This window comes from Crotalus tigris, unplaced genomic scaffold, assembly GCF_016545835.1.
Source record: "Crotalus tigris isolate CLP2741 ecotype Arizona unplaced genomic scaffold, ASM1654583v1 scf7180000024391.5723578, whole genome shotgun sequence".
In the NCBI taxonomy this organism is placed as follows: Eukaryota; Metazoa; Chordata; class Lepidosauria; order Squamata; family Viperidae; genus Crotalus; species Crotalus tigris.
The window spans coordinates 1,639,233-1,656,766 of record NW_024100561.1 but is presented as its reverse complement, the minus strand read 5'-3'; the positions used below and the strand labels follow the sequence as shown (position 1 = coordinate 1,656,766).

The 17,534-nt window shown below is 36.2% G+C and overlaps 1 protein-coding gene across 6 annotated transcripts in view; it reads right to left on the bottom strand.

The window, feature by feature from the left end:
• Window positions 1-17,534, bottom strand: part of CTNNAL1 (catenin alpha like 1) — a 71,672-nt gene that overhangs the window by 10,607 nt on the left and 43,531 nt on the right. For 4 of the 6 annotated variants that reach the window (XM_039329243.1, XM_039329240.1, XM_039329237.1 and 1 more), the window contains exons 3-12: window positions 16,340-16,527; window positions 15,795-15,914; window positions 13,932-14,021; window positions 13,428-13,598; window positions 11,859-12,059; window positions 10,291-10,377; window positions 7,737-7,895; window positions 6,575-6,667; window positions 5,665-5,815; window positions 3,794-3,952 (exon numbers count right to left, since the gene is read on the bottom strand). In XM_039329243.1, the coding sequence (XP_039185177.1) occupies window positions 3,794-3,952; window positions 5,665-5,815; window positions 6,575-6,667; window positions 7,737-7,895; window positions 10,291-10,377; window positions 11,859-12,059; window positions 13,428-13,598; window positions 13,932-14,021; window positions 15,795-15,914; window positions 16,340-16,527 (1,419 nt within the window). The remainder of the gene's footprint in view (window positions 1-3,793; window positions 3,953-5,664; window positions 5,816-6,574; window positions 6,668-7,736; window positions 7,896-10,290; window positions 10,378-11,858; window positions 12,060-13,427; window positions 13,599-13,931; window positions 14,022-15,794; window positions 15,915-16,339; window positions 16,528-17,534) is intronic. The other 2 variants (XM_039329239.1, XM_039329241.1) reach the window with 2 other exon arrangements.

Here is a 17,534-nt window from a genome sequence, read left to right as displayed (position 1 = left end):
ATATACATATACACAAACACAAATACAGTACATATATGTTTGTGTGTGGTGTGTGTATACACACACACATACACGTATCTATACATACATGTTGAGATTGATGTCATATGTATAGTGGTGCCAAGTGACAGCAACATCAGGAACGAGTATAAGAAGCTGGAAAAGTATCAGGAGGAACTAGAGAGGAAGTGTAAAGTAAAGGCCAAATTGGTCCCAGTAGTGGTAGGAATGCTTGAAGCTGTGTCTTCTAAGTTAGGAAAGTGACTCCAACAGATCCCAGGAACCACATCAGAGCTCTCTGTCCAGAGTGTAGTGCAAGGATAGCTAAGATAATGCGCAGAACCCTCAAACTGCAGAGGGCACTCAAGAGTGAGGAAGACCTACATTACCCATGCGGGTGAGAAAGGAATTTTTGTTTACATATAGACACACACACATTTACTCATCCCCTAACAGAAAACTAACATAGCTATATGCCATCTGAGAGCAGAGGTAGAAAGCCTCTCCCTATTCATGGACAGCAGGGAAATGAGATGACCAAGGTCTTAGCAAACTTTTTTTTTTTTCATGAAGTCTAATAGCTTGTTGGTTTATTTACAAGGCTGATATAATTATATCTGATTTATGTATCATCACCAAACAGATGTTAACAACTGAATGTTCCAAATTAATTCAAAATTTGCATTTCCACAAGCAAATCAAATAATGGTTTTTATTAGTGCATATGAAGGTTAGCTGTATGAACTGTTTACATTAGATAGAAAAAGGCTTGCTATCAAATAGTTAAATACAACTGTTCTACTGAAACATAAAAAGCTGGGGAAATGCATTATGTTTCACATGTGATGGAAGATGAGGCAGTGTACGCCATCTTCCTTTTTCCTAATTATTACCTCGAAACGAGGCCACACACTGTTTCCATGTTAACAAGAAATAGATTTCTGCTTGGTCCAGCCATTCTGTCTTCTACTCCTCCACAAATAAAGCATTTGGAATGCCAGAAGAACAAGTTTTTAAATCTCATGTTTTATAACAGGAAAAAAACAAACAAAAAATCTTGACCATCTTGAACTTGTCAATGTCCTTTTTCAATTAATACTAAACCCCAAGTCATTCAGTAGAAAATATGTAAAAGTAGTTGCAGCTATTTCATACCATCTTAATTCATTCTTGCTTTCTGCTAATCAATGAGTGATTAAAACCACTGAAGATGGGATGAAGCAATTTAATATATGGGCAAAAAGGAAAGTAAGAAAGGCAACGTAGGTAAGATTGAGATGAAGAACATTACAGAAGGCCAGGGTGAGCTGTAGAAGAAATTTAGAATTAAAGCCATTACATTTCTGTATTTCCCGCGAAGAAAACAAACCAAAATGGAGCCAAAATGATTCATTGTAAAACTGAAATTGGTTTATTAGAAAGTGTCCAGCACATTTGGTTGCTCTTTAGTCTTTAACCATCATCAAAAGCAGAGGGCTATTGCCTCACCAACATTAAAACATACTTATTCATCACATGCCAATACCAAGCTCAATATTTTAAATTGGCAATTTAAAAATGACATTACCATAAAAATATAACATGTGTAAATTAAGAGTTAAGTGGAGTGGGATAGCTTGGGCATAGCCTCAACTGTCATCCTGATGTGCTAACTGCATCTCTTAATCAAAACACTAAAGATATACCTCCCATTATCAAGAAAGCAGTCCCATTTTTTTTTCTCTAGAAAAAGGCAGAACAAACTACTATGGTACTGAAATTTAAAAAATATTTAGGAAAATAATGTGTTTTTAGTAATAAAAATATAACCTAATTGCCTGCCAAGATACCAGCTAATTAAACATGCTGTCCTATTAATTTAAATAGGAAACTTAAACACCCCTGAGATGTCAAGGACTTAAAATGCATCATACTGTAAGTACATTCTCTCGCTTTAAAAATTCCCTTTTAACTAAGTTGTGGTAGAATCATCAGCTAGCATAGACAAGGGAGTAAAGAGGCAGTCTAGCTTGAAGTTGGTCCATGGGAGGAAATGGCAGAGGCCAGACAATTAAAGCCTTTTCAAGGGTATGCAGTGAGTTTTGCAACATTGTTATAAAGATATGATCAACAATAAAGAAACAGGTGAATGAGCACCTCACTACGCTTTGGATGCTTCTGGAATGAAAGGATTAGCCAGTTATTAAGCTGTTGTCCAGGGGACACCTGAATGTGTTAACAGCACACATTCTTTGGGAAGGATCCTTCCATGTCCTTTGACATGACAGTCATAGAGTAGGCCTATGGCAAGCTACAAAGAACCAACACTGGATAGAAGCAACAGAGGAGCTGGCATCTGGGCCTAACGAAAGCTGGGAAGTATGGAACTCATTGAATAGACTGTGCATGGGTACAAGATCCAGACACTATGAACAAATGGGCCTCTCCGGTGGCTTTTGCTCTTTGCAAATGTGGTGATCTGCAGACAACAACACATATTGTACATCTGCCTTTTGTGTCCTGATAAGTGTACACTTGAAGACCTCCCGGCAGTGCGACATAACACAATTAATGTTGCTAGTTTCTGGGAAAGACCTGTTTAATTTGTATATATTTTAATTTTGTACTTTATATTTTAAATGTTATGCCATATTTTAATTGTGAAGCTTCTGACACGAATAAACATAAACAACAATAAAGAAACTACTTTGGCCTATTCAGGGAGTTATTCTGGTTCCTTGCACCTGACCTTAATCTCACCAGATTCAGTGCATTCTCTTGGGAATAGGCAAATGAAGGCTTCAATAGTTTGGCCTCTGCTGCTTCCTCCTACAGAGTGATTCCAAGCTAGACCAGCTCTTTACTCCTTCCTCTACTTGGCCAATGACTCCAACAGAATTAATCAGTATACCAAGCATTCCAAAAACCCCTGTTCAGCCACTTATGTTTCCTGTATCTTCCTGCAGAAAAGGAAGGCTTTTGGTTGATGTCAACTGCATAGAGCAGAGAAACTGCACTTGCTGAAGTTTTACATAGTTCTTAAGATCACATGAATCCTCTTCTCCTAATATACTTATGAGGAAGTCTTTTTAAATATGACTGTCTATATATCCAGGGTGGCATAACATCCAAGGTAACTTTGACGTTTACATTATTTAATTTATACAAACTTTATATTATAAATAATTAAAATGATCTACATCAGGAATTTATAATTCAAATTCAATTTATATTATTCAACATAAATCTAAAATTCTCATTCAGCTCTTGGCTGCCTCTATGCTTTTGAAGTGCCATTCATATGCTTTGAGTCATTCTAGTTCTATTCAGGCAGTTACCTAAATGTGTGAAAAGATCAGTATAAAGAGAGGAATAGGCTTGTATCTCATTGATAGCTATCCTTGTGTTGTAATTATATCCATGTTCAAGCATTCACAAATACAGGTCTCCTATGGGTCCCCTACATACCTCATGCCAGGAAAAGATCAGGTGCATGGTTTTATCCTCTCCCCGCATATTTAGACACCAAGTCTAAATCACACTAAGCCTTTTGATTTATTTTATTGCATGAACCCACTGGTTTACTGTGGTCTAATAATCAATGGCTAATGGTGTAGCAGTTTGGAAATTAAAATTAAACAAGCCTGATATTTAAACACAGCCAGAAAATAAAAATATTCTTCAAAACTAAATTAAGGATTGTGTTGAGAGAAGATTACAGACATTAGGTAGTTAGCAAATCATAGGAAAACGTGACACAACAAATAATTTTGTGAGACGGAAACATAATATTGTATGACAGCGGCCCACAAACCTTTGGGTGTCAGGGACCAGTTCCATGGAGGGCATTTTTTCATGGACCAGGGTGTGTGGTTTCGCACGCTGCCTGAATCCCGTGCATGCGCAGATGGTGCTTCACTCACTTGTGTGGCCCAGTTCCTGCCTGTCTGCAGCCCAGGGGTTGTTGACCCTGCTGTATGACATTTTCCTAAGTATCTTTACTGCATTATAAACATTATCTGGGTCTTAGCACTGTATACCTATGTCCCTCAAAAGAAATACACAGGACTCATTTTTGCAAGAGGTATCTAATTTTTGCTTTCAATATGAAGATAAAATGAGGATTAATCAGCACATAAGGTCTAATAAGTCTTACCCCATTAAAAGCAGTAGGCAGCTAGAAAGCAAGGGGCATAATCAGATATGTATAACTGTCTCCTTTGGCATTCTGCAATGGCTTTATAAGTTAAAAGCTACTGTCACTTGCCTGATTTTTCTCTAATGTCAAGTCTGATACTGTACATGATTTTGTCCTGAGTTATTATATTCAAAAAAGTACCCAAAAGAATCAATTCATCAAACATAACATTTCTATCACAGGAAGAATGGCAGAATTTTGTGGGTTTTTTTTCCTGTAAAGCTGAAAACCCTTCTGAAGAAAATTAAATTACGCAGAGGAATGAGAACTCTCTCAACAAATAATACTACAGTGCCTCTGGCAAGAATGTTGAGAGATAGATTTGCTCTTTGTATTTTTCTAAATGCTACACAAATACTAGGTGACTTACCACAGAATATAAGCCAAAAGTTGTGGGCAGTCATCAGAAAGATCCCATCCAAGCAGAAACGATAGCAGTTTAAAAATCAAATAGCTAAATTCACTACATTGTGTAGTCAGCAGAGAACACAAAAAATAAGGATTTCTTTCTTTTGCAAGAACACTAGACAGTTCAGGTCAGACTGAAAAAAGAACTTATGATTCCATCACCCCACCCCCCAAAAAATCCAAGTGCTTTGAATTATGAATCACTTCCTTGAATATTTGAAAATGTATTGCTGATTTATACAATAACCTCATTGTACAATAAACTCTATTCCTTTAAAATTCTTTTAAAAGAACTTTATTCCTTTAAAATGGTGCCTTTCAACTGCAGTACTGTGGTTCTTAAGAGAGCTCTTTAGAAATACTGCTTAGCACCCTTTTCTGTAATATATAAATAAAAGAGACAACTGAACGCAACATGTAGCACAAAGCCAATTTATATAGACCTATCAAAAGTGCACCCACATGATCTTAGATATTGGGGAAGAACTTTAGGTCTGATAAGCAGAGATTTTTCTATTATCATATACAAGAAGAAAAGATGAGAAAGGTTGAAAATCATTTAACTAAAAGGAGTAAATATGCTTTTAATTAGGTGAGACTGTGCTTCCTAGTCTCACAGGGTTCAACTGAAATTAAAACCATAAAAGGTTCAGTCTCAGCATGGTATTCTTTATCTTCTTGAAAAATAGGATACAAGATTGTTTGAATTATTATCTAAATGCGTAAGAAGTGCTCCTGAGTTTAAGCTGCATCACAGTACTCTAGTATTTGCTAACTTGATAACTATGAACTGTGAACACAGGGTGGACACATTCCAAGGATCTGCCATGTTACTGATGGGTTTTGGCAGTTTGTAGGTTTTTCCTCCATAGATAATATATTTTAGTGTAGTCAACCCCCAAAACACCTACAGAGGAGCTAAAAGTGTTAAGTGGCTTCAAGTTGTAGTTTGTTGGCTTTAGGAAGAATGTAGATCATCACATCTCATAGTGAGAATACTCAGAATATGCGTGCGCTGTAAGCTGGAAGTTTGTATTTAAGGACAGTAGGTTGTCGGTACTTAGGAACAACCTGCTCACCTCGTCTTCCTTCAAACACATCACTGATTTCTCTTAAGAGCAGGGACATGTCATTCAGCTGAGATTCCCAAGCCTCACAAAATACATCCAGATTTTCTTTTGCAATTTTACTGGAAGGATGCAATGTCAGGGTTTCAGCAGCAGAAATTATCTGAAGGAAACAAAACAGGCTTTGTCATACACATACAATTGTATATCAGCATCCATCTCCACAGGACAAAAAAAAAAAGCTATCTCTCATTTGTATTAAAAGGGCTGGATAGCATTTGCAAACAAAGCTTTACAAAAAAACGGGACTTTCATAGGGAATGCTATGCTATATATTGTATTGAACGAGTGGCTGTTTTAAACTAAGTATGTTGACAGAATATAACTGTATTATAAGAAATCTTACTTTCAAGAAGACTTTGAAAAGGATTATTAATTTATTCTTCTGATGTAGGGAAGAAGGACTTCCAACAGAGTGAAAAGGCTTTAAAGAAGCACTTTATTGATTATACTGTCAGGAATAGTTAATGTGAATCCAGCCTCATAAATCATGCTAGCCAAGATTATTATAATATGATTATTATAACATAATCATTATAAACATGATTCCTTATCCAGAACCCTCTTTAAAGAGATTTTTTGTTTGTTTTGCTACCTACGTATTTAGGAAGTCTGTATGTATGTTGAACTTAATAGTTAAAAGACACTTTAACACTATTATTCTAAGCTTAATATACTTTTTCCGTTATGAAATTCTGATCTATTTTCAAATATTGATGGAATATTGATATATTTCCATGTGAGAATAGTACATGTTATGGACAAAGTTTTCAGTTGCAATTTCCAGCACCTGAAGCTAAAGAATTAGAAACAGAATTGGAAAATTCAATTGGAGCAAATTGTCATGTAAAATTATAAATACCTGAGGCCCAGTCACATGAAAAGTATCTTCTGCATGGAGACAAGTAATTTCAAGTGGCTCTGTTCCAGAGACATGTCTCAATAGATGGCATATCTAAAAAGAGAAATAAAACAATCCAACATAATCACAAACCTATGTATGAATTGTAGAATTACTCGTATTATGGAACATATATGGTGGATACTAAATTAAAGCTTTGGATATACAGGAATGATTCTAGAGATTCAAGTTTACTCTTGGTAGAAAGCTGGACATATGCCTGACATCTAAGCTAAAGGATGTTTAAGTATTCTTCTGAACTCCTGTTTTTCCAATCCTGACCTTTCAATCATCCTAAATAAGCCAAGGGATATATGGCTGGGGCAAAGATTGAAAGGAAGCAGTGAAAGCTAGGAAAACTCCCTGAAATTCTTATTGATATTTTTTAAAAGATACTTGATGACATCTGGAATCCATTTCTATTTCCACCCAGGATTGTTGAGAATCAGGTGGCATACCAGATTAATAAATTATTGTTGCTGTTATTATGATTATTTTGTTCCATGAGCATGCTTACTTCTTTTAAATCAATAGTATTAAAAATATGGTAGGATTGGCACAACTACTTGGGTTTAGAAATCAATCAGCTGTTGGTTTTAAGAACAGATACCCTAAGGCTCCAAAACAACTTTCACCATAAGGGTGTTCTGAAGAATGAAGCAGGAGCATTAACACAGCACCTCAATTCCAAAAATCTAAGATTTTATTTGAATACGTTCTCTTGCAAGAGTTAGGGATATTTCCTTTTACTTACCTGGGTGAAGGGGAGAGGTTGCAGTTGGTCTTTAAATGGTATGGTGGGGTAAGGACAAAGAAGTGGGTTGGGCCAGGACAAAAAGTAAATGTAAATGATTATTCCGTATGCCAATAGTAATTCCTGACACATTAAAATTTCAATTCAGCAATAATTTTTGAAGGGAATGAAGACTGGGGGCACATATATGACCACGCAAAGAGAATTCCTATTTAAGGGCTATGATCAACTCAAAATCTCCCAGCCGACTGCAGTACTCTTTATGGTAGAAAGCAATTACTAATACCTCTATTAAAGAAAAAATAATAATTTCAATGATATATCCCAGATAAGCAGAATTTTGGCTTTTTCAACATAATCCAAACTTACTTCGATCAATTGGTCTTTCTGTTCAGAGAGCTTATAGCTATGCTCTGCAATAGCTTCTATATTTCCTTCTGCTCCGCAGGCTTTCAGTGCTTTCAAAACAAGGTGATCAGAATGATACTTTATCAGGTCTGCTGCAACAGATATTGCTGCACTATGGAGCTTTAACATTGGAAAAATTAACACAAAACAATGGGAACTTAGAGCAAGCAGTCATTATTTCCAGGCAATCAGAACATTTATACAAAAGCCACTGATATTTCCTTTTGAAATTTGGCATATCTGTTTAACGTTTTTTGTGGTCAACTAATTTTTCTGAACTAATATTCTAGACTATGTCAATATAATGAATCTGAAAAAAAATTGTGATCCATGAGGAATAAATACGGTAGTCAAAACTCATTTACATAGAAAAGAAGATGCTTACCAAGAGTTAACTGTTGCTTAGTTCTCACATTGCATTAAACAATAACAAAAAATCCGATAGGGCTAGGTATATTAAAAATCTCAAACACATATGGTTGATCTTAAATAATCTGCTATTTAAAGTAGAAAAAATATGAACTAATATAGGGTTTATGGAGCAAAGTATTTCCACTTTGAATTTACTAAACCATTTATCATTTCTCTTCTGGATGCTGGCACCCTATTAGACCTGTTAGTCCTACATATCAGCAAATGATTATATTATCTGATAGGTCTTGGATACAGACTTGAAAATTGCTTCTTGAAAACAACAGTATTAATTTAAACAGTATCACAAGTATCTAAACTTGTCGCATGGTCACAAAGATATATATGAAAAAATGTGGGTGATACTATAAAAATCTAAAGAGACCTGCACTGAAGAGAGTAAGAATATTTATAACATGTCTGCTGGGAGCAGGTTTTCTGTGCATTGCACAGCTTCCAGGCACAAACAGAAAATGTGAGCAGAATAAGAATTCACTGAGATAGGTCTCATAATTATTTAAAATACTTCTAATGCAGAATTTTGATTATTTTGACACATAATTGTAGTGTTCTTCTTCAGCAATATTTATTCATAATTCTTGCAATGTTCTTTGCTGCTACAAATAACCAATCTGTCAGAAGAAAGAAGAGGATTAACTTTATCCTTGTTCTTCTTACAGGATGGAACTAAGTGATCTAGAATAAAATCAAAAGTATGCTAAATAATCTATAACACCCAGGGGCAGAAAATTAAACTTATAAGAGGCTTCATCACAAATTCAGAGGATTCGCATAACTATGTAACTATCAGCCTTAGAACTCTCTCTAATTGTAAAAAAACAACAAGGGTGGGTAACACAACTGTTGTACTCTAAGAATAGTAAGGCTAAACTGCTTCTCTGCTTTTGTTCTTTTCTTAAACATGCCTGCTTAAGTACAGCTTGGGAAGAGATTGTTGCTCAGTAGAAGAATACATACTATGCATGTAGAGATTTTGTCTTCAGTAAAAATTAACACTTGCTGGGAACAAAGGCATCTGCAAGATCCAATGCGTTTGTCAAAACGTGGTAAATATACAAAAGGGACAGAGCTTCCATTGCAACCCTGTTTTCATCGCTTGACACACCCACTCACAAATGTCTCTTGTTGGGGAAGATCTCTCTGTGCCCAAATCTCTGATAGATGGATTGTGGCATTCAGAGGTAGCTCAAGTAGAAGTTTCAACATACTTAAGCATGGGTCCTGCTGACCAGAGCTGCTGAAAACTACAGTCTATCACACTTGGGAGCCATAATTTCCTTGGCCCTGAAATGCTGATTAGACTAACAAAGAATCTGTCCTGATATAATGTGTGTATGTGAGGGGAGGAGTTAGTGATGGTGGAATCCTAATAATAGAAAAGGAAAAGAAAAAATGAAAAGATATTAATGGTAATATGGATCTGTAAAATAAGATTTCATGTACTCATTGCTTTCTTTGATTAAATTGGCTTGCACAGGGCTGTCAGGTAAGTTCTCTGTAGGCCTGTGCTCTTCTAGGCAAGCTTCCTTCCTGGGTCAAGAATTAACATTATTTGGTGACCAAGGACTTATTAATGGGGGAGGGGGAGAAATTATAGCTGACTGCTCTATCACACCTGTGAATAAAAGGGATTTTGAGAGTAATCTTTGGGAAATATTCTTTCCTTGTGAATTGTTATAAGCCTTTTTGAGAATTTTCTTTATTCCTCACAGTCTAGGCAGGAAACTATCCCATCAGTTTCTTGCAATCAAGGTTGGAGGGGACTCTGAGGGCCACAGCAAAAGCTAATAGGTTACTCACATCTATGTAGCTCATAAACTGAATTATTAAAAGTGACTCATTGTGAATAAAAAGCATTTAAGGTGGATCCTGAAACAACCCCAAACAATTGGTATTCCTGCATGAAAGTTATGTCCAGCAGGTTTCTACTCATAACAACCTGCTGGTTAAATGGCAAATTCAGACAGTTGGAAACATTGTTATATCATTATATCTCTATTGAGATTATAATCATTCATTCTGAAGAAGTTACACTTATTATAACTCCCAAGCATATTCCAGATTGAACTGGATTCTAACTTACTTCTCTTTGAAGTTCATTCATGCACTGGCACATTTTTAGTATGGATATTTCCAAGTCTTCTGTGATTTCTCTTTTCTTCTGATTTTGCTAAAAAAAAAACACCAACAATTTTAAATTCTACAAATTCATGCCTTTAGACCATTTGCTCTTTTAAATAAAATCTTAAAATTGAAAAATCCTAGCATGGCTTTGCAAATATAATTTCAATCCAAGAATAATTTTATCTTGAAATGTGGCTTTAAAAAGATATGCCTAAGATAGATATGCATGAATTCTATATTAATTCAAATATCATGCTGAACCATGGTTTAATCATAGTTTGTTGAATAAGAAACAACTGACTGATTTACACAATTTGCTGAACAATGTGCTAAGGTAAAATCAAACCAGTTTAGTGCAATATGAGAATTCAATAAAGTTCTGTATGAAGAATTAATGACAATAATCCATTTTGTTCTTATTTAGTAAAATTTGTCAAGAGTCGTGAAGTATATTGTTGATATGACAAACCTGTTGCTTGAAGTTTACCTGGATTAATACATCACACTAATCCAGTGTTTGCAAACATAGTTTTCCAAGCTGCAATAGTTGTGTTCATACATCATACTAACCAAAACCAAACAAAGCATACTTTAACTTGAACACAACCATTGTAATTTGTAACCAATAGCTTTACAGGTTGGCATATAGAAAGATATACTGCTCTAATATATGGTACCCTGTAAAGCCCCAAAAAAATATATTTAGATTTGTTAAGCAGTGTTACATACACAGGTAGGGTACGATCTATTGTTCAGAGGCCATTCAAACTAGCGATGGCACTGAACAAGTGGTACTTATGACAGGTCTTTAGAGTTTCAGTTGTTGCAGTGTTTTCATGGTCATATGATTGTGATCTAGGTGCTTGGCGCCCTGCTCACAATTGTAACATCACAATGAGCCACGGTCATATGGTCCCAATTTCTAATGTTCCCTACTGGCTTCCCCTAGCAAAGTCAATGGGAGAAGCTGATAGGGTATTAGCCTGCTTAATGACCCATGTGATCCTTGCTTAACAATGACAAACGAGGACTGCAAAGACTGTTGAGACTAAGTGAAATGATCATGTGACATAACACTTTACAGCCATGCAGCTTAGCAATGGCAATTTTGTTCTCAATTTTAATCTGAAGGTTTACCTGTATTTCAGTTCTACGTGATTTCAATTTCTTCCCTACATTTTTAAAAAATTTAAATCGTTAAAGTCTTCTGGAGTCCTCCACATTTTCTTGTTGCCCATGTTAGTTGAGAGCAGTGACTGTTATTGCAGTATACCAGAGGGTTAAGGTTATATCTTTTTCGGAATCTGACTGCTAGTGATAGGAGAAAAGTTATATTTATAAAAAGGATTACACTGAATTTTTTTTTATTTATGTAAACATTTGTAAAATCCAGTTTTAAATGGCAAAGGTGATTACCCCATAGAATTTGCAATACTGTGATGATACATGTTATCATGTAGAGCGTATAAACTGATTTAGTATTAGTTCTTAAATCAACAGTTTTCCTGGGGAAAATGTGTTTCTTACAGCATTGATCCAGGCTGACACCAACTGTTCCAATTCCATCTTTGCTTGTTTGGAGAGCTCCAAGATATGCCCCCGGGTTTCATGGCTTGTATAAGCAGAATCAGTAAAATCTTCTGTGAGTTCAAGGACAAGACGCAGCAATGCTCTAAGGCTGTCCCTTGGCAGAAGGTAAAGGTTTTCTCGCAGACCTTCTACCTTATTCTGAAAAGAGGGGAAAGGGATATACTAAAAAAGCAAAAAAGACTGAAGTATCAGTGCAGCTACAGCTACAGGAGAAAGGTCTAGAACAGGGGTAGGCAACCTTGGCTCTTTTATGACTCGTGGACTTCAACTCCCAAAATTCCTGAGTCAGCATGGCTGGCTCAGGAATTCTGGGAGTTGAAGTCCACAAGTCATAAAAGAGCCAAGGTTGCCTACCCCAGGTCTAGAATCAAAACTCTCTTCCATCACATAACCTAAAACAAGCTATACATTCCCACCCATAATATGGTAAATTCACTCAATGTTCTTTTAATGTTTATATAACTAAAGTTATTAATATGTATTCCATCCTATAAGCTATTGTTTAAAATATTTTGTTAATTGAATTAAAGATGGCATCTCAGTGTCTTTATGCTGACTATGAATGACTCACAATGGAGCTTCACATCTCAGGGACACTCAATTTGGGGCCCTGCCAATGTTTGAGCTAACTCTCACAATCCTTTGTTGATGTATTGGTTAGGGCTGTATAGAGTTGTGGTTCAAAAGACTCAGAAGGCATCAAGTTTCCCCGTTTCAAAACACATGCGCACGTTTATTTTAATGACAATCAGAGCAGCAGTAGGAAAATGCAAATCTTTAAAAATGTTATAAATATGACCCATGTCTTACACTTATGTGAGAGAACACCCACAACCTGCTGCATTTTTTTAAGAATACATTTCTTATAGAAAGGATGATGGACTTCAGTTAAATAATATCAATTCCCACATGCAATAACCTACACAACCATCCATGTAAAATGGCTGATATGAATAGGGAATTATACCAGATGATATTTGTGCAAAGCAGCTTCCCAAATGATCTGTCAAACTTTCATATACCTGCCTCCCCTCAAAAGTTGGGTTGAAACAGGCATAATTGCAAGAAAAATAATCCATACTACGCCCGTGAGATATATCACTAAGAAGATTATATTATAGAAAAGCCCTCCAATGGCAGGTGTTAGTTGCGTAGTGATACCTATTATATAATTTTGCCATTTTAATACAAATTAGAAGTTACCAACCTATTGGGTTGGAATCATTTGGGTTAACCACCAGTAGTTTGAGTTGTATCCAACATTATCTACCTTCTGAGTGAACCTCCTCCACATTCTCTTGAAGGAATTTTCATATTTTAATCATACATATACATGCATTGTTTTTAGTTCATAAAATCCGGGACAGAGTATGGACAAAGCACACTGAAAAGCCTTGAACATACTGAAGTATTTGAAAATCACTGGAAAGTTCTAGTCTAAAGCACTGAAATGTTTTTCCTCTTGCATCTAGAAATAGTCTCTAAAAAAGACTAATCTGTCCTTACCTTGAATTCCTTAATGCCATTATAGATGCTCATTGGGCCTGATTCATTTTCTCCATTGGGCCGAGTGTCTGCTACAATCTCTATAACCTGTTCCAAAGCTAGTCTCATTCTGTGGAACACTGCTCCTTTGTTAACACGGGCAGATTCACAATCGGGATGCCTTAAACAGGTCTGAAGATCAATAATTTGAGCAAAAAAAAAAGCAATAAGCAAGCAGATAAATAAAAATACATCAACGCTATTTGGATCTTTTTGTGCTATATACTAAGGTGCATCCCATTAATTCCCCCCCCTACCCCTGGGCAAATCAGCCAAGGCTGCTTATCAATTTCATCAGTGAATCAGCCACTGCATTTGTCAACATTTGCTCTGGGGTCCCTCAGAAAGCCTTCAGTCTCTAGACATGTTGACTGATGTGGCTTTAGTCAATGCTGTCCCTAGGTGTTCTGGAGAGTGGCTTTCAAGTCTTTTGCTTTGCTGATAACAACAGAAAAAAATAGTTACCTTGGAGGCAGTGAGAAGCATCATGGTACATTTCTCAAGAATAGACCTAGCAGCTGCCATTTTAGCTTTCTTCTTTTCATCTTTCAGATCCTGAGGAAAGAAAAGCAAAACCTTCTAATAGAGAACAATAATTCTTGGGAAAGGGAGGTGTAGGACATCTACTGAAAAACAAAGTATGTCATATCTTTTAATTATTAAAAAAAGACAGAACCTCATAATGGGATATGGAGAGAAATTTGGGCAGGTTTTCTGTTGCTTCTAAACCAGTGGTTCTCAACCTGTGGGTTGGGACCCCATTTGGGGTCGAACGACCATTTCATGGGGGTTGCCAAACAACGCAGTCCACCATTTTTTTTCCCCTTCTCCTTAGCTGTGCTACTCCCTTTTATTCTATTGGCTTTTGAAAGCCAATAGAATAGACTCTCTTGAATAGAGTCTAATTCTACTGGCTTTCAAAAGCCAATAGGAATTGTCCAGATTGTCTCTGCCCTGCTGAGCCCGCCAAAAGTCCCATTCTGCAAACGGTGCTGCACCAGTTGAGTAGTCTTCGACTTACGGCCGGTTGAGTAGTCCTCGACTTACGACCGGTTGGGGGTCGCGGCATTAAAAACCACTGTTCTAAACTATTAAATTCATGTGATTTCAGTGTAACGCCTTCTGAAAACATAACTAAATGTGCATGGGTTTTGACTACTGTGGGCAGATAGGCATTACTATTTTGCTTGCAATATCTAATATCATTGTTTATTATAATCATCGATGAAGATGTTAATTCTACTTAATTCTTAGAATTCCAAGTAGAATGAGAATGATAGCTGAAATAGCTTCAGTCAGTAAAGGAGACATGTCTCATATCTCAGATTTATCAATATAAAACATTCCACGGATATAATGCAAAATTTTTCTTTTACAATATAGAAGTTACAAAGAAGGAATTCAAAAGATCTAACAATTTAGATTTGGTTTCAATAGAATTAAAGGAGTTGTTTGCTAGTACAGAACAATTAAAGGAATTGTTTGCTTGTCTAGATCAGGAAAAGCAGGAAAAGTAACCACACTTTTTTACCACTTTCTTCAAGGTAGATAGCAGCAGAGGGCCAGGCAACAATATGATATATCCTAAGAATCTGGAATACCTTTTTGGAACTAAATGGGGGGGGGGGCTTTCTCTTTGCTTAAGTAACATTAGTGTCTTATGTCTGTCAGAAACATCTCATTCTGTCACAAAATCAAGGTGCTTTTCTTCAGCATAATAGTTTGCTGGCAAGGTCTGGCAGGCAGTCTTAGATGCTCAAGTGGGAAGCTATTTGCAGACTTCTCACCACGGTCTTCATGCTGAGAAAGAATTTCTGCTGACCCAGCAATCTATTTATGAACATTTTCCCACTGATGGTCAGTCAGCATCCCATACTCAGCCTATTGTGGGGGGTTTGTTTTTTATTTAACGATGGTAGTTTCCCAGTATATTTCTGCTTTATTTTTTTCCTTTTGTACTTTTGCAAATGTTGGGTCATCCAAGACTGCCAATACTTCACAGCTGAGAGAAAACACTGCTACTGTGGCTCAATTAGGACAGATGATGAGACTAAAAGTCACTAGTATTACTAAAGTCAGTGGTATTCTGCCTTTTATGGTTATTAACCGTGACAGCTCAGATGGGATCTCACTGTTCAGAGGCACTTTTATGTCTTACAATACTTGAAAAAGTGCAGATTGGGTGCACATATTATAAACACCAACTGTTAAGTTTTTAACCAAGTGACCATTCTGCCTTTCTGTAAAAAGGCAGAATTGAGAATGAGGTAATTTTTGCTACTGTTTTCTACAAAGCATTGAACAGATAGACTTTTGTCTAGTACTTACATTTTGTCGATCTCCAGTTAAGTGGGCAAATTCCACCATTTCATTTCCAAACTGACTGAATATTTGCACAAATTCCTGAAAACTGCTCACTTTCTCTAACTGTTCCATTGTCTTAAGGACCTGTCAAATATGTTGAAATCATGAATGATTGATGTATCACTGACAAGACAAATTTAGAATTTCTCAAAATCAGTTCCTGTTTTCTATATTAAGATGCAACCAGTTGTGCATGGCCATACAGTCAAGATTATTTATGTATTCTTACTATACACAGTGCAGTTTAACTTTATGTATTACTGGATGAAAGGCTTATTTATTGCTCCCATAATAGCTATACATATCTATTACATATTATCTAGCTAAAATTTAGCACTTAGGTTTCCTATTAATAAGAATAGGAACACACATACACATACACAAACATACACACAATGACCTTGTACTGAACTCAACGCCAGTTAAAAATATTTAATTATCACTTCCATAATATACAATATAAAACTGTATGCAAAATGTACAATCAGTATTCACAAAATCATAATTACCTTGTTTCTAGAAGCTATAATTTGCTTAATAACTATTATGTCAGCTAACACCAATACTTTAGTAACTGAGGAAAGCAAGAGCCTTGCAGCTTTTACCACTCCTGTTTTGTCTGTAAAAATTGTTATCTGGCCATCAGATTCTGGACGATCCAAGGTTGCAATGTCTGTAAGCTGTGCAATCGTCTCACCTAAAAGCAAAAGGTAGTTAGTTCAGCCTTGCTCCAAATACAGAATCACTGGTTAAAAACTGTATTTTACAAAAGAGCTCTAGGCCATCAGTGGAGCAGAAAGATAATTTTAAATTCTGTGCATTATTTTTATCAATGAGATGGTGCTGCTGGTTATGATGAGATGTGGTGCTGGCTACCAGCTTGGCTGACTTCAAAAAAGTGTTGGGCCAATTCAGGGAAATCCTGGGGATCAATAGTGATTAGCTTTGACGGCAGTGTAATTGCCTCTGAAAGCCATCTGTGGGAGACTAATGCTCTTTCTTGCACAATGGGGGACCACCAGGAAAAGAGACTGCTGGACTTAATAGGCTACTGTCTGATACAGTAGGACATTGCTTATGTTGTAGAAGGAAGTAAGCTTGTTCACCTTTATTTTGAAACGTTTATAACTTGTCTTATTATGATTTGGGGACCAAGGAAACTCATTAATGTTACAGCATCACAAAATATGGAAATTTACTGAGTAGACCATATACATATATAGATCTATTTAATGTATATAGTGCTTCACTTACAATCACAACTGAGCCCAAAATTTCTGTTGCTGTATGAGACTGTTGTTAAATGAGTTTTGCCCCTTTTATGACCTTTTTTGCCACAGTTGTGGTGAATCACTGCAACTGTTAAGTTAGTAACGTTTAGTTATTAAGTGAATCTGGCTTCCCCATTGATTTTGCTTGTCAGAAGGTCGTAAAAGATGATCACTTGACCCCAGGACACTGCAACCGTCATAAATACGAGCCAGTTGCCAAGCATCCAAATTTTGATCATGTGACCAAGAGGATGCTGCAATGGTCATAAGTGTAAAAACTATCATAAGTCACTTTTTTCAGTGCCATTGTAACTTCAAAAGGTCATTAAATGAACTGTTGTAAGTCAAGGACTACCTATATGTCCTAGTTAGTCATTTTTATGCTTACAAAATATGGAAAATGGTGGTATATCTTTTTTAATCGCCCTGTCAA